This window comes from Stylophora pistillata, chromosome 14 (genome assembly GCF_964205215.1).
Source record: "Stylophora pistillata chromosome 14, jaStyPist1.2, whole genome shotgun sequence".
Taxonomy (NCBI): domain Eukaryota; kingdom Metazoa; phylum Cnidaria; class Anthozoa; order Scleractinia; family Pocilloporidae; genus Stylophora; species Stylophora pistillata.
This window is the reverse complement of record NC_142532.1, coordinates 21,798,384-21,819,145: the sequence shown is the minus strand read 5'-3', so window position 1 is coordinate 21,819,145 and position 20,762 is coordinate 21,798,384. Positions and strand designations below refer to the sequence as shown.

Genomic DNA, 20,762 nt, shown 5'->3' with positions numbered 1-20,762 from the left:
AAACAAACTATGACCCTCCCTCGGCTGCGTATCAAACAGGTTTGACCCTCCCCAATTTGTAAAATATTTACGGACCCTCCCCTCCGAAGACCCGGCCCACCCCCCCCCCCCCCCCAATAAAAAACGTACCTCCCCATACGTGAATGCCGTAAGATGTTACGTCATTCCGTCTGGAGGGGGAAGGAGTGGGTAACGGTTGAGAGGCGGAGGGAGAAAGAGAAACCCTCAGTAGCCCATTCGGATAGACGAAAACAAGCAGGGTGTATGGTTTTTAGCGTCCCGAGTCTACCACTAAATAAAAACAGCTTTTTGCTTTTTGAGCAAGGTGTCTATTTGGAATCTTAAACATTGTTTGAACATTGGTGGAGCGCGGAATTTCGCGGTCAACGAACCAATCCCTGTTTGAGGACTTTTACATTCCTTCTTGCGATAAATAAGCCAAAATCTAAATTAAATAATGTTAGTCTTAGACCGACCATGCAATTAACTGATTTTCCTAGACACCCAACCCAGACCTTTTCGTCTAATTATGTCAAAGTTCACGGCATTATTTTCACACTGAAATGAAATAGACTATATTTTGACCCGCGCGCGCGCGACCGACGACAGGCATTGAAACGATCTTGGCAACTGAAATGAAATCAAATAATTCACCGGAAAAGGGGCCTGAAAAAAATTCTAACGCAAACAGGATTCGATAATAGTTGGGCCACCACCAACTGAGCAGTGGGTCTTGTCTTCCGAGGCCAAGCGAGGCGCTCATGTTATATTGTTCTTTTACGTATGATGCACGATGAACGGAGCAACTTCAGAATACCCGTCCACATCATTTACATCTTGTATCTTATTGTTCTTATGTTAATCGGATGATAGTTATCATTCGTTGTGGAAGCCGAAATTACGAGGGAAAAGTTATGCTCGCGGGATTTTTATTTTATCCAGACTGAAGAGCTATTAAAGTGCTAAGAACTTCTTAGAAGGATCTGGCGAGAGAGGTTAACAAGTTGGGCCCAGACAGACGATTTAATCAATCACTTTACCGGCGATCGTCCAAACCGGGAGACGAACCGGTGGGTATTTGTGCTAATCGATCGACGGACGCATTCGTGTGAGGCACAAATGTATTCCTCTGTGTAAACTCGAATCGAAATGAAAGAAGACGTTGAAGACGATTTTAATGAAACCAAACTACTTCCGACTGATGCAGACCAAAGTATTTCAACCGCGGAAACCGCTGCATGTGCGCCAGTTAATTCTGAGTTCCCTTCGGCTAAAGATGCAGAAATCACAGAGAAAGATGGACGATGGGCTTGGGTTGTTTGTGGTGCGGCATTCTGTGACTTGTTCGTGGTTTTGGGAATGCACTACACTGTAGGAGTCCTATATGCTGCTTTACTCGACCATTTCAAGGAGTCCAAAGCTAAGACAGGTACAAAAATACATGTCATTTGTGGTTTGTTGCTATCAACAGTCGTTTCTGTTATCATTTTTTTTGGTCCATTATTAGGCTACATCGTTCGTAAACAGTGAAATTCGACCACATGGGCGGTCATGCTTTGTAAATTTGACCTAAACTAGGCCACACATTTATTCCCTCTGTTAACAAATTAACCGGCGTGAATATTCAATTTAATCATTCACTTGTTATACTCAAATATAGTTTTATTCTAAAATCGCTATAGCTGTAATCGTATAATTAAACGTTTTCCTACTCTTTCGTTATGCGTGAGAATTATACACAAATGTAGCACGCCTTTAATCTCACTCAAGGGAAAAAATGCAGTAACACCTATTACAAAACTAATTATTGCGTGTGTTGCAAACTGCATGGAATCCCGGTGTATTGTTTTATTTGTTTTGATGAAATTGTGTATATATTGATCCGCTAATATAAATTCTGTTTCTGTCAAAATTTATACAACGTAGCCCTGTTATAAGACTTTGACAACATGCTCTTACGGTTATTTGGCAAGAGAGAAATTTAACGTCCGCTTTCCCATTCGGAAGATAAACGGTTGTAATATTGTGCTCGCCAATTTAAGGATCATGCCTGTAATGGGCGAAATAGAAAAGTGAGATGACTTCCTGTACTAGAAACGTCTGTTCCTGACGTAGTTGCTCACGTCAGAAGAAATTTTTGGTGCACGGGGCACTTGATCGACCATCAGCTGAAGACGATCGTTTGTGCGTCGGCTGTCAAGCACGTGCCGAGCGAGGTTTCAGTAGAAGTGGATCGTGGAGGAAAATGGCCCGCGAGTAATTGATTGGACACGGAATCGTATAATCCTTTTAATTGGTTTTTATTCGATCTACAAAAAATAATACATAATTTCTGAGCGATCTAACAGCAAGCGATTCCTGATGATAATTTTCATGCTGGAAAACGAAATGATGATACTAAAATTCCAACTGATTACAAACACACTACTTACTTCTGTGGCGCAATCCAATCAAAACTCCAGTATCAAGAAACAGGTTAGCAAAATTCTCTCAGGACACTTCAGGTAGCGAGGTAGAAAAGGGACTGATCGCTCTCGAGCGCGTGTTACGGCAAAATGTCGCATTAACTCAAAGGTCAGCCCAAAGCGATTACGCAATGGGCTGTAAATCACGTGGTCAATTACTAGTTAAATGTCAATAAACGGATTACTAAATTAAAATATTATTGGCTTTTGATCAACGAAACAAGAAGAACGAAGTGATACTTAGAATTCCGGATGGATTTATACGGCATTTTCTTTTTTTCGGGATTTGTGTGTCCAGCCTTGATAAACCCTCTCCCGATGTTGGACTGCACTCAGTCGCCTGTCACGATCGAGAATAAGTGATCTTGGTACACAGCTTCCGACTAATCTAGAAGCAGTGCTTGGCAGCTAAAGAAATTAAAAATGTGCGCATTGTTACGCAATCAAAAGGGACCGCAGAACAAAGGTAAAAGACCCACCGGGTGCGATCGGCAACCTCAAGCGCCTTTGGCTTCATCGAGAAAAATTACTTGTTAAGCCCCTTGCAAATGCACTGGATTTGTCCACTGTACACGCTCTCAACATGTTGAGCGCATTTGAACACCCTGTTGAGAGGTGTTGAGCGGTGTTGAGTCTTCTTGTTGAATCAAATTTGAAACTGGTCAAACTTTTCACTCAACACGGCTCAACATTTCCTTTGTTTCGCGGTCATCCATGCGTGGCTCAACAAAGCACAGGGAGCCTACACAAGCGGCGTGTCTGGTCGTTTGTTCGAAATATAAAAAATGTATGGGAGAATATTGATGATTCGTAATATCGTAAACTTATATCAAGGAATGTCTATGTTAAGGCTCAAAATAAATGTAAACCTACCTCACTTGCTGTGTATTGTCGTTTCTGTAGTTCTAAATGGCGAATTTGAGCGATTTGGTGGGTTTTGCTTTGACTGTTACCTTACGTTATAAGAAGGAGCGGTCGAAAATGAGCTTTCAACCCTTGTCTCCTTATACTGTAAAGTAACAGTCAAAGCAAAACCCACCAAATCGCTCAAATTCGCCATTTAGAACCACAGAAACGACAATACACAGCAAGACAGGTAGGTTTACATTTATTTTGAGCCTTAACATAGACATTCCTTGATATAAGTTTACGATATTACGACTCTTCAATATTCTCCCATACATTTCTTTATATTTCGAACAAACGACCGGACACGCCGCTTGTGTGGGCGCCCTGTTAACGAGTGCATTTGTACAGCAACGCTCCGTGAACATGTTGAGCCCACGCACGCGCAGTGCCCAGCGTATCCACTGGGAGTTCAAACGCACATTTTACAAGATGGCGTCGCAGCGGGTAGAGGTTCTACAGGAAAGTTCAAATGCAAAAAATTCTAAAAGAGGACATACAAGAAAATGGACGGAGGAGAGACGGAAAAGCTGATTGATTTGTTGGAAAAAAAAATACATGCTTATGGGACGTAAGCACGAAAGAATACAATTTAAAAAACAAGAGAGAGAAAGCACTTAATGATATAGTGACGAACTAGATATTGAGGTAGCAGATATTAAGACAAAGATGTTTGGCCTTTGATCTCAGCTTGGCCGAACTTAACAAATAATTATCCCATGAGCCTTTGTGAAATCTTCGGAATGCTCAACATGTTGAGTCATTGTTGAGATCATTTGAACGCCCCGCTAAACAACACCTCAACAAACACTCAACATGTGAAGGTGTAGTCTGATCGTCCGGGTGAGTGTAGTCCTGAGAAGGACTGTTGTCGGTGGCAGTGACTGACGTTTCGACAACCTGTGCGGAAGTCATCATCAGAGTCAAGTGAGTGATTGTTGTCAGTAGAATGTTCTTATTCCAGTTCGTGTGAAATGATCGGTTGGTTTTGCCGTGATGTTATTGGCTGTAAGACTCAAGTGACGTAAGTCGTTCGTGATTGGTCTGTTTCGGTCTGTCGGTAAAGCTAGGTTGTTCTTTTTCGGTCGTTTGTGATGTTTATGTCGTGAATGAGTCGTTTGTATGGGGCGGGTAGTTGTTGACATCTGTTTAGGGGAGTCTGTTCTAAGTTAGTAAACCAGCTTTCCAGAGTCAGTCGTTGAAAATAGTCAGTGCTGTAGGTTAGGCATTGCGCAGAGTCCCAGTCAATGTTGTGGTTGGTAAGTCGATGGTGTTCAGCAATGTGATTGCTGACATCACCTTTCCTCGTCGCCCGTCTGTGTTCAGTCAGTCTTGTTGTGAGGTTTCTGCCAGTCTCACCGATGTAGGAGGCTTGGCAGTCGGAACAATTCAGATCAATTGTTCCGACTGCCAAGCCTCCTACATCGGTGAGACTGGCAGAAACCTCACAACAAGACTGACTGAACACAGACGGGCGACGAGGAAAGGTGATGTCAGCAATCACATTGCTGAACACCATCGACTTACCAACCACAACATTGACTGGGACTCTGCGCAATGCCTAACCTACAGCACTGACTATTTTCAACGACTGACTCTGGAAAGCTGGTTTACTAACTTAGAACAGACTCCCCTAAACAGATGTCAACAACTACCCGCCCCATACAAACGACTCATTCACGACATAAACATCACAAACGACCGAAAAAGAACAACCTAGCTTTACCGACAGACCGAAACAGACCAATCACGAACGACTTACGTCACTTGAGTCTTACAGCCAATAACATCACGGCAAAACCAACCGATCATTTCACACGAACTGGAATAAGAACATTCTACTGACAACAATCACTCACTTGACTCTGATGATGACTTCCGCACAGGTTGTCGAAACGTCAGTCACTGCCACCGACAACAGTCCTTCTCAGGACTACACTCACCCGGACGATCAGACTACACCTTCACATGTTACCCCCGGGTTCAAACCATTTACTGCAAACACTCAACATGTTGAGAGCTTGTACAGTGGACAAATCCAGTGCATTTGGACGGGGCCTTACTGTCGCGATTGCATGCAAAGCTCCTAGAATATGTACAGTATTGCACACACCATAGGGCAAGTTCCTGTGATTTTATCAAACCCAATGGTCGTGGCGGTGGGGTGGGGGGGGGGGTTTCTTGTTCCGTACGTCCGTCCATTTCTAGTTGTCAATGGTTTCCCTTTGAAAACGTAATTTCATTTCCTTTGCTTTCATTTTAATCCTCCATCTCTCATCTATACCGTGTTATACGTTAGTCTGACTTGAAGGCGTATTTTATTACGAGGTGGAAGAGGATGACAAGCAACTCAATTATAATTGTGTTGTCTCCTTCAACAGCATGGGTAGGTTCCATCGCTCAGTTTTCCTTATTCTTCTTCTGTTATCCGGGAAGCCTTCTCAGTGAGCGTTACGGATGTAGACGAGTTGTTATTGTTGGAGGAATACTTACCAGCATTGGACTTCTGCTATCATCATTCGCCACAACTTTAAATCAAATTTACTTCACTCACGGGGTAATTGTGGGATTTGGTACGAGTATCAGCTATCTCCCTGCGCTCGTAATGGTGGCCTACTATTTCGACAAGAAACGCTCTTTTGCTACAGGAATAGCAACGTCTGGAAGCAATTTAGGAGCACTTGGTCTTGCTCCACTTCAGCAAGCAATCGTAGATGCATTCGGATGGAGGAAGTGCTATCGTTTTCTGAGTGGGCTCGCTCTGGTTATAACTGTCTGTGGGCTTTTGTTCAAGCCTTTGGACGAGAAAAAGAGTGGAAAGGACAGGCTTACGAAAAGCTCAGAAGTGATATTCGAGAAATCTTCAAAGAAGAAAGTTTTAAACTTTCCGAGAAATAAATGGTTTATTATCTGGGCTGTAGCGTCTACCATAGCAACGTTTGGATATTTTATTCCACATGTTCATTTGGTAAGTGTCCAAAGAAAAGAGTGATTATTCCCTCTCAGGCGATTAGAGAGATTCTCGTGCTCTAATTGGTAGAGGATTACGCCATATCTCGCCATGCCAAATCTCAAAATGGCTGCCTCGCGTTTTGTTAATATTACCGAAGAGGAGAAAAACATTAAAAATAAAATGTAGTTTCGAAGAGCACAAAAGATGCCCCTAAGTTTTATGAGCTTCTTATGGTTCTCATGAGCACTGCAGAACGATCAGCAAAGCTCGTGGCCACGAGAACTAGCTTGGAAAACGGTCTGTATTCACACTATCACCGTTTCAGAACCCGCGCGGATCTCTCGCGAGCTCACAACAAACACCGAATAGACACGCGTGGACTTCGTCGCTCGTGTTGTAACTCCAATGAGAGCCAGGAACATGTCGAAATACTTTCGACACTCAATTGATGACTTATTCTTAGTACCATAGCCAACCTCAAAAATCGTCGCATGAATTCATCCAAATGGTTTCATTATTTTTCTCCCGCGATTGATTGAAATAATTGTTTAGCCACTCTTGTGGGGAAGTCTTTGTTTTTATTTCCCAACTTTGATTGAGTTTGTTTTTGGTTTCGTTTCAGGTTCGCGTCGCTGAAGAGATGGGCTCCTCACATCGAGATGGTTCGCTCTTGCTTTCTTACATCGGAATTGGTTCGGGTGTCGGAAAGATTATCTTCGGGAAAATCTCGGACATTCCTTGTGTGGACACCCTAAAGTTATACAATATCTGCATGGTTCTTTCCGGAGTTTCTCCTCTTCTTGCTATCTATGCAGCGGGATATGGTATGCTCGTATTATATGTAGTTGTCCTTGGACTGCTGGATGGTTGTTTCATTGGGCTTATGTCCATTGTAACGTTTGAATGCACGGACCGTAAAAAGATGTCAGTAGCCTGGGGAGCTGTGTTGATGATTATGTCGTTTTCTATGCTGCTTGGTGCCCCAGCGGCAGGTAAGAGCGAAATTTACTTCGTCTCCATGGCCCTCTCCCTCTCTAGAAACGAGGCTGCCTGATTCAGCCTTGATCGCGTCCTCCCTTTCAGGAGGCGAGGTTGCGCACCAGTTGCGTTACGTCACAGATTGCTGACTTTACCAGACTCTGTGTCCCATTTTTTTTCGTGACAGATTTCTCGGGTTGAAATAAGTTCTACACTAAACCTTCATTAATTATTATTCGCCATACTTTTTGCTCATTAATCAGGCAGTTGTCCTCCTTTCAGTGACTTCCCGATAAAACTAATATTTTAACAAAGTTGGTTCTGAGATAGTCGGCATTCAAAACTTCTTCTCCTCCAACCCAGTTTTGTCTTTTAACTTCTGAAGCCAAAGCTGAGGAAAAAAACATTTTGAAGATGTGTAATTCAATCCTTTACTGAAACTCACCTTGTTTTTTTCCTTCCTTAGGATGGTTCGGTGATCTAACAGGCAACTATCAGAATTTATTCTTCTTAGCCGGCGCTCCAACCGTTTGTGGAGCTGTCGTGTTTTCGCTTATACAGTGCATCAAAGATCCTATAATTGAGAGCCAGCAGAAACGAGCGCTTGTTATTCCTACGGAAGAAAAGGAAATCATTTTTGTGTACGATAGGTTAACAGTAGTGTAACTTAAAATATCAGTTTCAGTGAATGGAACATAATAAAACACTAGGGAAAATAGATTATGGGGAAATGTATCGTGGCAAAAATCGACAGCGAGAAAAACCTCTTAATTGTGAATGAATGACTGTGGGAAAATAGACCACGGGGAAAGTGGATTGTGAAGAACATGAACCATTGGAAAATGGTCCGCAGGGAAAGTGGATAGCATGGAAACTTAACCATTTGTTTTGAAACAGGTGTCACTATAGATTTGTCATGGCAGCGAATTCGTCAGTTATATCGATTGGTGAAGAATAATTTTTAATAACTCGCCGATTTGGTTGAGTTCCACTTTAGAAGACGGATTTTTTTTCCTGCGCAATTTCTAGGTTCATGGTTTTCTTGCCGCAGTCCATTAATTTCTTGATTATGTACAGGAATTAAGCTGAATATTTTCTTAAAACAAAAAAGCGGCATATTGTTTGTATGATATTGGTTCCATGTCTCCCTTCTTCTTCTTCTTCTTCTTCTTCTTCTTCTTCTTCTTCTTCTTCTTCTTCTTCTTCTTCTCCTTCTCCTTCTTCTTCTTCTTCTTCTTCTTCTTCTTCTTCTTCTTCTTCTGTGGGACAGAATTTTTTTGAAGGAAACATTAACCAAAAAATAGGGGTCTGAATTTGTTAGGGAATCAACAAGTATGTAAAAGACTTGTAATTAATTGCCAACGTGTATTTAATTTGATGAGATTGGTTTGGCTACATTTCAGTATAGACCAAGTCAAAAAAATCATATACCGAAAGATAATTCAAAAATGTATTTTATGGGAAGATTGTATGAAATAAACTAAGTTTTCCTTGGGTTTACCAGTTGAGTATAATAGGTTTTTGACCAATCTTCCAGTTCCGGTGCACCCCAGACCCTGCATGGGCTAAGACCGTTTCAGACGCCACTCAGTGATTCACAGTGAACTACAAATGCTACTACTTGAACTAAAACTTAAAATATCGAATAACGTCACCAAGTGCTTGGGAGTAGAGATGAACAATGATCAAATTGTAGCACCAAAAATGAACCGATAATTATCAAAATATGCGAATTATGCTAGCATTGCTACTTGGCAGAAATTATATACATGCCAGTTTGCTCAAATTATGCCAAAAATTATGCTATCATAATCTATAAAGACCTACCCTCCCCCCAAGACAACACCACGGAGCGTTTATATGAAATTTGACATCTGCTAGCCCTCGTTCGGCCAGGCCAGGTTATGTATTCGACGGAGTGGCGTACGACAGGAAAAGAATTATATAAAACAAAAATAATTAATTTATTCGCCACGGGAATGGCAGCAGAGAGGAACGGAACTTTCGTCCCATTTGACACCTAACCCCTTTGTAACCCAACCATCCCACCCCAGGGGAGGACATCCATCACACAGTAATCTCGTGCGTGGGAAATTAACGTCTCCTACCCCTAACCCTACAGGAGACGGGACCTCCATTTATTCGTCCCTATCTGAGAAGACTAGAATATCTAACCATTTCTTGATGTTATAGAAAGGTAGCATATTCTCAATTATTTTAAGACCTTGAGTGTTGGTCCGGCCGGGGCTCGAACCCTCGACCTTCCGCACAACAGTCCAGCGCTCTGTGCTCTGGTTGTGGCGTGTTGTACGCTTTGTCTATTCGAGTTGTTTCGTCTCGAGTGGGCGAGACAAGGTTAATTCTTAAATGAGGAAAAGACATCCCTGCCGAGGAGAGACAACTCGTCCCCCCCCCCCCCCTTTCCCCCGAGTTGTCTCGCCTACCAGAGATGAGTTCATGACCTCATGTGAACGGTCGGCTGAATTTTTTAAAGAAATAAGTGAAAAGTTAGCTCGTTCAGGGTAGCTCGGTGGTGAGGGTTGTCCGGCGGGTACTGAAGACCAGGTATAGGTAAAAGGGCCCGAATGGGCCCCAAAGTAATATGGTCATATACCAGTATGGACTAAATGAAGAACATGACGGAGTGATTGTAGTTTGTTAGCAGCAAAGGTAACGCATTCTCGTGGAATTTCCAACCACGGATGAAAGTTTCATCAAATTGACAGTAAAGATGTCAATGGTGGTGGTTATTTCTCGATTTTGATATCTGAAAAGTCAGTGTACAAGACAATGCCTTCTTTGAGGCGGCTATCGGCAAGAAAGCGCTAGTCGCGAATGTAGCAGAAAGTTACTCAAGTTGAACCCTGGCGTGACTGATCCTGATGAACTGCTCTGATCTACCTTTGGAGCTTATAGATGAAATACTGAAGCATTTAGACGCAATTTCTTTGGCTAAATCACGGCAAGTCTGCCGTACATGGCTAGCGTTGCACGCGCAGCCAAAATATAAACTGTTGTGGAAACAAGCTTGTGTTCGCGATCTTGGATACGATGTTCTTACAGAAATAACGGGAGATAATCAAATATTCTCAGACGACAATCTTGGACACTCAGGTGCTACTGGTAAAGACGGCGGTCAGAAAAACTGCAACATCGATTGGAAGGCCATCTATCAAAGGTGGTTCAGAAGTCGTCATATTGGAAAATGGCCTTGTATGATAACTGAGCTTGAGGGGCATTCTGGTAAGACGGATTTCCCCGGCAGTATTTTTAGCTTCATATGCTTTTTTGAAACCTTCCTCAAGGTCTGGAAAGACCTTAAGCAAGTTTCGAAAATTTTATGAAGAATATATGAAAAAAAATAGTGTAGCGAAATTTTAGGGGTTTCCTGTATGTGATGAGTTGGAATCCCATCAAAGAAGCTAACAGCAGTACATGTAATATTCTTGGTCACTTCATAGTACAGGGCCATAGAGGATATAGGCTATCAGCCAATCAGCAGAGACAAAATCTTGTGCGTGCAAAGGGGGTTCTGCCATGTGAAATGTACACCAAGAAAGGAAAAATTACGCATACACCTGTCAGTACTCTGCAAATAGGTGGATCAGTAGAGTTTTTTGGTCCCTCGTGTCAGGGGAGAAGAGACAATTCTTACTGGGTGGGTCCTGATGTGACAGATTGTGGAGTGACCTTGCTGAAGTTAGCTGTGAATAGGAAGTAGGCAGCCCTGGACCAATCAGGGATCTTTCTTCTGCAAGGTCCAGTATTCAGGACCCACCATTGCTAATGTTTCAGTGAAGGAAACTTAGCGGGGAATGTGATAATTAATGCAATAGGGAAATCTTCAGTCAATGGTGGATAATCACACAGCGTTGATCAGAGGAACTAGAAATAGTTGATGGTGAAGATCACCAGGTTCAATTAGAAAACTGCTGCTTACATCTGCAGTATTGACTTTAATGTGTATGGGTTCTTTTCAGCTACCCAAAGATCTGATGGGATACAAGTGTTAGACTAGACAAACATAAGCCACAAGTTCTTTGGCGTACAGAATTATGGTAGAATTCTTTTTCTCTGGTATTACTATTTAACTTATTAATTAAAGGTTTTTGACTTTGAAGGCCAAGTCCTGGATGTGAAATTGTCTGGGGACAGAGTTGTGACTTGTGGTGTGGATGGTGACATTTGTATTTGGGATGGGTGGACAGGATGTTGCTTAATGGTTCTTAAGGGCCATCTTGATTCTGTAACCTCCATCTCTTTGAGGCAAACACCAGGTTTGAATAATTTCCTTGTTTAGTAAACTAAAGCATTGTCTTGGATTGTTATCAAGATAAAAGCATTGCTATGTTTTTTGTTTCAAGGTGATGGGCTCTTGATAATTATCACTGACAATAAATTGAGTCATTTCTAGCAATGATGTCAATAAATATTAATAATAATCAGTACATTTCTCAAATATCTTTTGTAGCCTTCACAGGTGCTTTCAGATGCATGCATGACTTTTCTCAACAACCACACTTTAAAACAATGGCCTGGGGTGTGTTCTTGAACAGACAGTATTACAAGCATTTCTGGGGCTTAGGTGACAGGAGACCCTCTGGTCATTATTGATGATGATTATGATCATTGTTGTGACCATCCGTGAACTGCCCGGCGGTGGCTTTGTCCCGTGTGGCTTTTTGGGCAAAAATAGGTCTTTTAAGAAGAGCGTTTTTGAATTGATATTTAAGGATTTTACAGTCAATAAATTTCTTGGTTTGGTTAATATTGGATTTAACAATCATGATAAAAATAATAGTAATCATGATTATGATGTTGGTGATCACTTTTCTGTAGGTCTGTGGAAAAAGCCTTTAGATACCCCCCCACACGATCTTCTTGCATCTGGCTCTAGAGACTGTTCAGTTAAAATCTGGAACCTGAAGGAACCCTCCAGTGTTGCTATGGCAACCTGTCGTGGCCACAATGGTCCCGTCAACTGTGTCAGTTTTGGAGACAACTCTTTTTTGGCCTCTGCTTCAGAAGACTGTTCTGTTAGGATATGGTGCATCAGCACAGTTTAGTTAACCTTTTGTGTAGACGTTTGTTTGTTTTTATCAGAGCCTTGACTGAACTCATCAATTATTTGCTGAAATTAAGTTGTAGAGTTTTTGATTATTTCATCTTGAGCTGAGGATCTAGTTAATATGAAATCACACAAGATAAATCTTACATGAGAGAGAGTTAGATGAGCATTTTGTCAAGTACAGTGTGGTAGAAGTATGACCTTCTAAGATCTAAAAATTATCAGGCTAGTGCCTTCATTCTACTGGATAGCAATAATATTACCCATACACTGAGCACTAAAGGTAATATATATTTTTTAAGGCTAAACTAAGAACTTTTTGTTTTTCATTGCCAGGATAATTGTTCTTGCTATTACATACTGAGTAATTTGGGTGACTGGGTGGAACAAACAAGACTTTGGGGAGCTGATACTCTGCTTTATGTTACAGTTAATGGCAAGCTGGCTTTGTGGTAAGTGATAGCTGATGACATATATATACAGCTGTTTGTGGAAAGGTTGTCAGAAAAAGTGCTAGGGCATGTAACAAACCTGAAAGGTATTGTGTGTAGTTTTCAGTGCTAGGGCATGTAACAAACCTGAAAGGTATTGTAGGTAGTTTTCAGTGCTAGGGTATGTAACAAACCTGAAAGGTATTGTGGGTAGTTTTCAGTGCTAGGGCATGTAACAAACCTGAAAGGTATTGTGGGTAGTTTTCAGGTCCCAATTACTTGACCTCAGGATTTCAAGAAATACAACACTGTTAGGAAGAGGCATAGCTGGTTAATGAATGATTTTTTGTTCCCAAAACTGACTTTTATTTCAAAACTTGATGAAATGTAGAAAAAAAAGATTAAACTCAGAGACCCTAATGAATGACAGAAACAATGTAAACTGCACAAAAGCAAATTCAAAGTGACCTAAAGATAAGATATTTATAACATAATTATTTTATTGTTTTGTTCCTCTTGTATTCATGAGCATGTCAGTATTTATCCTCTGTTATTGTTCTTTTGTCCATGTTTGTTTGTTTCTTTATTAAAATTCAGTGATTACTGGATATCCAGATTATCTTTTGAGATTATCATGTGTACTTTTCTGACAACCTCTCTGCAAACAGTTGTATAGAACAATCCCCATTCTTATCAATGATTTATAAATAATCCACTAATGTCAATCTATTCGATACATCATTCTACAATTATCATTTTCATACATTTATTCCACAGGTCCATAGCAGATTCACAAATGTTATCATCCATTAGAATAAGAGCATCCAACCCTTCCCTACCCAGAGTTCACGGTGCTGTCCTTAGGGGGCAGAAAGTTCTTGTCCTAACTGCCCTCAATGGTCTCTTTGCTTGGTATGTATTTCTTGGTGCAATGATGCAGACAGCCTAACAGTTGCACTTAGCAACCTTCACCACTGCATGTATTTACTTCCCTGATTATTTTCAAGGGTCCAAAATTGTCAGGCAAAGATGCCTCTTCCTTGCATGTAAGTCTCTATCTTGGTTCATTTTGGAAACTGTAGCCAGAAAAATTGAAAGAAAGAGGATATGGTGGAAGATGATAGCCCAGGCGGATAGGAGTCTCATGTGTTGGTTGACAGAAATGGTCCATGGACTGAGTCCACAAGGTTGAATTTTCCAAGAACACCTTCGCGACATGGAAAGGAATGACAAGGACACATCGAAACCAGTCGCTAGACATCTTAATTTACCTAATCATTCTAAGCAACATATGGCAATCTGCGGCCTTTCCTTACACTTAGGTAGCATGGAAAGCCGTAAAACTCTTGAGCAAAAGCTCATCTTTCAAACCGGCAGTCTAAATCCCACAGGGATCAACGAACGCTTTTCATTCCACTAATTTATTCGTGTTTTTCTCGTTGCCATGTTCCCACCATTAACGTAGCTCCATTTTCTGCCTTTAAAAGCATACACAACCCACAATTCCTCTATTCGCTCCGACGAAGGACTAACGCTCGAAACATCAGCTTTTGTAATCATTATGGTGGCCAATTTACCATTTCAACTTTGTTAATATGTCTGAATTTTGACAAGCCTCATCTTGGCTCTGATAAGAGAGAGGAGGGGCAGCCATCAACATGCACATTCCTCTCTTAAAATTCAATCTCTTTTTTATTGTTCAAATAAACTATTTCTCCGTAGGGAATGTAAATTAAATGACAACATTGTGCACAACTTTCCTGTCATTGGTCCATGTTCTACTGGTGTTGCACGTGGAACATGTTTAGCCATGCATGGAGCCATAGTTGCTGTAGGAACCAGTTCTACTGGAACTGTCTATGTCTACCACCTCAACGGCAAATGGGAGAATCAGGTACGTGTACAAATCATTACTTAGCCCAGAAGGGAGCAGCATGTAAATTCTCGTCAAAATATCCACATATGATTCATTTAACTGATAAAGAGAGTAAACAAGCTTATCTGTGAGAGGGTGTTACCTTGATATGACACCAAATTCTCGCAACTAATTTAGAAGGAAATGCAAGGTAGCATCAAGGGAGAATTTCAAATCAGATTATGGATAATTAACCCTTTAACTCCTGGAAGTGATTAACTTGGAATTTCTTTCCATAATATTCATGCAACATTCAGCAAACAGGTTATGAAAATACGTAAACTTTTCAGGTAAAAGTTGCTGTAATGATCTAACACCAATATCTCATAACTAAGTTACAAGGAAATTTGTAGCAGCCAGAGGAGAAAATTAGTAATCAGATCTTGGGAGTTTAAGAGTTCATTGGAAAATATCAGTTTGTTTCATGGCTCTTCAAATATGATGTCCCAAGATGCTTGACAAATGGTCATTTTATAAAGTAATTTTTATTTCAGTTCACCAAAATCCACTGTGTGCTCCAAGTAAATAAATCTGCAGTCAATGCCATTTCTATCGATGATGATGGGCAAGGTCCCTGTCTTGCAGCTGGAGGGGATGATGGCATTGTCAAAGTTTATCGCTGGTTTCCACCCAGTGTTTAAATGAATTGAGGCTAGGTCACACTTAGCAACAGGTCACTGTAGCTCGCAGCAACAGTTTGATTTGTGGGCATTGAGAATTGACCTGAATATGTTTGTCAGTTTTGTTGCATATTAAGAAGTTCCACAAATTTTAACTAGTTTAACAGCTTGCCATCATTAGCTTGTCATAGAATGTGATATGGATGTATTAAAGCAAAACAATGTATTTACATGGTGACTTTCATTTTAATAAAATCACAATCCTACTGAATCAAGTTATATTTTTAAAATGATTGTTACACCTAATTTGGAGCAAAATATGAACAGGTTTGTCTCAGCAATATAATTTTTAATTAGTGTTGTGGCTTACAAAGCCAATTCTTTTTTTTCCCCTCAAAGAAAAAGCATTTAAACAGCATAAGTTGTTACACAGACAATGGCACCTTTTTCATCATAAACTGAACATTGCAAAACTTGCTTATTATATTACCTTCTGCAAATTAGATTTTCTGGAAACAGTCAATAGAGATCTGTTTTTGATTTGTTAATTCTTTGAGTGTAACAACTTGTTCATGTGGCCTTTTAGCTTTATTCGAACAATCAACACTGTTACTGACAAGCTTCCAAAACTGTGTGCACCAGAAATATTTCAAGAGTATTTACACTACCGTCAATATGGTATGACATACATGTGAATGGCCTGTGAGAAGCAATGATCATAATAAGTAAATTTCTTTGTTTTTCTCTCTCCAGAAACTTAACTGATTGGTCATAACACAGTACTGTAAAATAATTAAGGTGTTCACAGTTTTCTTAGGGGCTGACCATTTAATTCTTGAGAGGGGGTGGGTGATTTTGAAAAAATATTTCCTGCAAGCGCTTGTTGGAAGTAAAAAATTGCATGCAGCCCAAATGTAACAGAAGAAAAAAGGCATTTAGAACGGAAAAAATATCCTGCACAGCAGATTGCTAGAAAAAAAATTTCTTGATGACCAGAAATCACCCTTCCCCCCCTCAAAAGTTAAATGGTCGGCCCCTTAATTTGGCGGTAATAAAATAAAGAATCATTGTTATTCATTTGAATGAAGTTCCAGTGAAAATCCTTCAGCAATGTGTACACAAAAATTTCCCTTGCCCACCCCCTTGAGTCCAGAGGGGCTGTAGTAACTCCTTAACAATTTCTTCAAAAATAATGTACAAAAGTTAAATAAGTACTCAAAATTGTGCTGTTTTTTTTTTCTCTACAGCCTCAGGTAACATTGAAAAATGTGCACTACATGACTATGCATAATTCTACCAATGTTCCTCCGTACGGCCAAACTTGAACACAATTGCACTGTAAAGGAAACAAAAAAAATATTAGGTGAGAGAAAAAGGTATAGGAACTGTGGAAGTAAAACTTTTACCAATTTGGCAGCAGAAAATAACAACCACTCAGTTTTGAACCACAAACTCAAAAAGTTACTGCAAGCATGAAAATATTGCACTGTAACCAGCCTTCCTAAAATAATCTGTCAGAGTTTCGTACCAGTAGGGACCTTCAGTAACCAACCCTTAACTGTCATATTTCTAAGTTAAAAAAAAGAATAAAATAAAAAAATAACAGACTGCCTTTTTATTTGACCAGGAGTAAATGCTTCATGGTACTGTGAAACAAGATAGGTAATATATGTTGTTGAGCTGAATGGTCAAGCTCATTCCAGTTTCTGTAGCATGAACAGACTATGAGTTTTACTACCCCCCCTCCCCCCAGATGGGATGCTAGTCCACTGTAGGTTATGGTACCCCCTCCAGTATTTTGTGTCCCGGTCAGTTCATCACTACCCAGTTACAACTCCTGGGTGGGAGGAGACATGATGAAAATAAAGTTTCTTGCCCAAGAACACAATATAATGAGCTTGCCAGGTCTCAAACTCAGATGTCTCCACCTACAGTCCAGGCCCCGGTTGTTCAAAGGTGGTTTGAGGTAACCCAGGGTTAGTATGAAATTTGATTTCAGATCTGAAAGCTTTAAGAGAAAATTCAGTTTAATTCCAATTGTCTACAATTTTATGACTGAATGCTCTAAAAGGAATTGTGTAAATTATTCCAAAATGGCTTTTGAACAGAGAAATGTAGAAACCTGGATTAAAATTTAACCCTAGGTTAGTGCAAATCGGCCTTCAAACAACTGGGCCCAGGGCAATAACTACAAGGCCACTATGTCTCGCTTTGCATCATGGGTACTCATAACCATCAAACATTCCGACTTGCCTGAAGAATATGAAAGCATTTTGAAGGAAGATTGCCACTCCAGGCCATGGATGAGGCTTTGCTGTAAAAAAAATAACACTGACAAACATTGTATCTTTTCCTAACAATGGATAAGGAGGAAGAAATGTATTGAGGACATGGCTAGTGATCAACAATCAGCAAATAATAGACCAACATCACCACTGAATTTTTACAGTAAAATTTCAGAAAGAATGCAATTACGATGAAACCTTTCCTTTCAGATATTCAGGGGAGACTTCCACTTAGGGACACAAACTTTAGTCCTGAAAAAATTGTTCATTTATCAAATTGACAGTGGTTGGCATGGTTTATCATCACAGTGGTTAACATGTTGTGGACTCACAAGGTACAACTGAGTCAGTTTACGACAAATTTTGATTACTGTAATGACAAATATCACTGTCAGTAAGAGTGCAGACCAAGTTAAAACCACAGTGACCATCGACTTGTTTTTTACCACACTATCAATGTCAGATAAAACAATTTTTTCACTGCTTTTCACACAACTGGGGCCCTGCTGGCTATTACTATAACAATACCTGGAACAACATAAGCACCAAAAAGAATCCAGGAAGCTGCGATCAAACTCCCAAATAACAGTAAGAAACCCATTATAAGCCATACTCGAGCACCTGTGATAACCAATCAAAATTAAAAAAAAGACTTAAAAAAATTTTGTGGAAACATTTTGTTAGGACCAGAGGCAGATCCAGAATGTTTTCTTGGGAAGGGGTGCACCACTATAGGATGATGGAACCGACAGGTGGCATTAACAAATTTTGCTAGAATACTAGTTGTATTAGAAATCTTAAGGTCATATGGGGGGGGGGGGGATTGCACACTCTATACACCCCTCCCCTAAATTGCCCTGCAGGATCAATCTCAACTACACCTGTACGCAAAAGACCTCAAAAGTAACCTACCAGTGATAGGGAATTTTGCCAAAAATTTCCATTGTTTTGAATGCAAACTATTAACAAGCAATTTTTACCTGCTTAATTGGATGCTTTCTGAAAAATTCACAGATTTTCCATAAAAATATCTTTTGATGATTTTTGATCCACAATATTTGTTTATCAAGCACTATGGTTCGCAGGGTCAGGTAAGTGATCATCCATACCTGTTTGTCCAATGCAACTTGTGCCATATGTCTCTCCTCTAACCTGGGCATTTGACACTGCATTAATCCTGTGTGCAAAAAAATAAAAATATAAAATGTAATTTCAGGTTTGTATACAACAGCAAATGTCTTGTTACAGTGCTTTGTTTCCTTACTACTTGATGAAAGGACTCAAGATGCAGCTGAGAAGACAACATGGATTGACCGTTCAACTCAACATATAATGCTATCACACAGTATGGAAATGTTCCTGAGAACTGTTGGTGGATCACTGTTAGGGTCAGATTAATCATGCCTGCTTAATTTTGGGCATAATGCTTTAGTTGGGGCATAATGCCGGCATACTGACAAAACTTCTTAGCCCTTTAACTCCCATACATGTGTGACCAAGACAGAATTTCTCCTTACAATATCAATAGAATGTCAAGCAGACAAGAGATGAGAATAAAGAAAAATATCAGTTAGGGGATTATTAGTTGATCCGGTTGGGGAGGAGAAAGGTTGAAAGGCTCTTAAAGGGTGTTATTTAGAGTTAATGCTTTGAAAAAATTTAAGCTTTATTTTGATCATAATGCCATGTTTTAAGGGGTGATGCTCAAATGAATAATGCAAAAATTTTTGAGCATACCTAACCAACATCCAGCAATTGAAAAGCAAAAATATCAGTGACGATTTTTGTGAGAAAGGAAAAACAAACCACATACTTACATAAAAACACCCACTGAGGCTATAACGCCTGGGGTATGATATGCAGGCTCAAAATCTTCGTTCGCTGCATTATCAATCATTATCCACCAGCCAAAGAAAAACTATCGGTTGGACAAAAACAAACAGTCAAGACAATAAAATTTACAGACATTCAGTACTGCCTCACTTTTTTATCTTAAATTTTAACCTGTAAAAGTGGTTAACATCTAATTTCTCCCAACAATATTACCCCTGAATCAAACATGAAGGTCATGAAAATAGAGGAAATTATCACCAACTAAAGAAGCTCTCCTTTTTGGTACCTAGGGAAATGTATAGAGAACAGTATGGAGAATATGCATACTGATGTTAGGCTGTAAAGGGTTAAATTTAAATAATTATGACACAGAATCTTGGAGTCATGATGTGGGAATCCTCTTAGTGAAAAATGTTCGACTACAAATTACTACTGAGGTAGGGTAGGGGTGTTGTCACATTCCAAAATCATAATATTCTATTACCAAAATAGAAGTACCTAAATATGGTAGATTTGGGTTCAATTCTGTAATGACTGATTAAGTTTTTGACATATTTTGCTTGCAAATTTTAGATATCAGTCTGTGGGAGTGAAACAAACAAGTAGAGATAGACTTTAAAGTTGTCTCCATGGTTCAGGAAACAGCACTTAGTCTCAGTAGCCTTCGACAAGTCATAGCAAGTCATAACATGCTAAATACTAGACTAAAGTTAAAGTGAGATAAACATTTGCCTAAAATATCAAATAACAATGAATAAAACGTCTTTCCGCTCTACTTTTTCCCCTAACGATCGAGAAACTTAATCCAAAGCTCGGAGTCTTGTTTCTAAGGTCTCTGCGTTCAAGAAGCTCCAATCGATCAAGAAAGTTGCGAGAGAAATTGTCCTGGAAGCTTGTAATACATATTTTTTTACTTCTTATGTACCTCAGGTAGGCTGTACTGAAACCAGTATGAAAAAAATTATTTCATGATGACGAGTTTAATGACTTAATAAGACTGCCTCGGCATTAAAACATAACCTTTTCCTATGAATAGATACTGATTTCAATAATATTTAAAATATAAGTTAAGTTTACCAGAGTTCCGGCTGAAATTGACGAAATTAAGTTCCTTCTCTCGACAACAGCCTCCATATCAGGGAAGTAAATATTATCAAAGCATCCACTCATGATTGCTAGTTCAGTTTAACAAGAATGTCTATAAAATTTCAGGTCATTTGCAAATCCTTCCTTTGTATAATTTTGTCCACTACAGACACTCAAACTAATTCCCAGAGTGCCTCAGCAGTGAAGACTTAGTAGCCGCTC

The 20,762-nt window shown here is 39.9% G+C and overlaps 3 protein-coding genes and 1 long non-coding RNA gene across 4 annotated transcripts; 2 read left to right on the top strand and 2 right to left on the bottom strand.

The window, feature by feature from the left end:
• The first annotated feature begins 1,149 nt into the window (after window positions 1-1,149).
• LOC111336930 (monocarboxylate transporter 10) lies at window positions 1,150-8,802 on the top strand. Its single transcript, XM_022943107.2, has 4 exons — window positions 1,150-1,429; window positions 5,753-6,339; window positions 6,947-7,316; window positions 7,769-8,802. The coding sequence occupies exons 1-4, from the start codon at window positions 1,150-1,152 to the stop codon at window positions 7,966-7,968; spliced, it is 1,437 nt and encodes a 478-aa protein (XP_022798842.2). The 3' UTR covers window positions 7,969-8,802.
• Window positions 1,156-3,191, bottom strand: LOC148717061 (uncharacterized). The gene is made up of 2 exons (XR_015995300.1): window positions 2,433-3,191; window positions 1,156-1,420 (listed from the first exon to the last, which is right to left on the bottom strand). It is a non-coding gene; the product is annotated as an uncharacterized LOC148717061 (long non-coding RNA).
• A 1,114-nt stretch (window positions 8,803-9,916) lies between the features above and the next one.
• LOC111336916 (uncharacterized) lies at window positions 9,917-16,419 on the top strand. The gene is made up of 7 exons (XM_022943090.2): window positions 9,917-10,545; window positions 11,424-11,579; window positions 12,142-12,362; window positions 12,707-12,822; window positions 13,579-13,713; window positions 14,524-14,695; window positions 15,211-16,419. The coding sequence occupies exons 1-7, from the start codon at window positions 10,185-10,187 to the stop codon at window positions 15,355-15,357; spliced, it is 1,308 nt and encodes a 435-aa protein (XP_022798825.2). The 5' UTR covers window positions 9,917-10,184; the 3' UTR covers window positions 15,358-16,419.
• On the bottom strand, window positions 15,563-20,737 carry LOC111336915 (transmembrane protein 50B). The gene is made up of 6 exons (XM_022943089.2): window positions 20,532-20,737; window positions 19,439-19,539; window positions 18,731-18,798; window positions 18,150-18,242; window positions 17,590-17,650; window positions 15,563-16,672 (listed from the first exon to the last, which is right to left on the bottom strand). The coding sequence occupies exons 1-6, from the start codon at window positions 20,622-20,624 to the stop codon at window positions 16,630-16,632; spliced, it is 459 nt and encodes a 152-aa protein (XP_022798824.1). The 5' UTR covers window positions 20,625-20,737; the 3' UTR covers window positions 15,563-16,629.
• Window positions 20,738-20,762: the final 25 nt, after the last annotated feature.

Coding starts and splice junctions, on each gene's coding strand:
- LOC111336916 (XM_022943090.2), top strand. CDS start 10,185: ATGAACTGCTCTGATCTACCTTTGGAGCTTATAGATGAAATACTGAAG. Junction 10,546..11,423: donor TGAGCTTGAGGGGCATTCTG/GTAAGACGGATT, acceptor TTGACTTTGAAG/GCCAAGTCCTGGATGTGAAA. Junction 12,363..12,706: donor GGATATGGTGCATCAGCACA/GTTTAGTTAACC, acceptor TTTCATTGCCAG/GATAATTGTTCTTGCTATTA.
- LOC111336915 (XM_022943089.2), bottom strand. CDS start 20,624: ATGAGTGGATGCTTTGATAATATTTACTTCCCTGATATGGAGGCTGTT. Junction 18,799..19,438: donor GCCTCAGTGGGTGTTTTTAT/GTAAGTATGTGG, acceptor TTTTGCACACAG/GATTAATGCAGTGTCAAATG. Junction 17,651..18,149: donor TGGTGCTTATGTTGTTCCAG/GTATTGTTATAG, acceptor TTTTTTTTACAG/CAAAGCCTCATCCATGGCCT.
- LOC111336930 (XM_022943107.2), top strand. CDS start 1,150: ATGAAAGAAGACGTTGAAGACGATTTTAATGAAACCAAACTACTTCCG. Junction 1,430..5,752: donor GGAGTCCAAAGCTAAGACAG/GTACAAAAATAC, acceptor CTCCTTCAACAG/CATGGGTAGGTTCCATCGCT. Junction 6,340..6,946: donor TTATTCCACATGTTCATTTG/GTAAGTGTCCAA, acceptor GTTTCGTTTCAG/GTTCGCGTCGCTGAAGAGAT.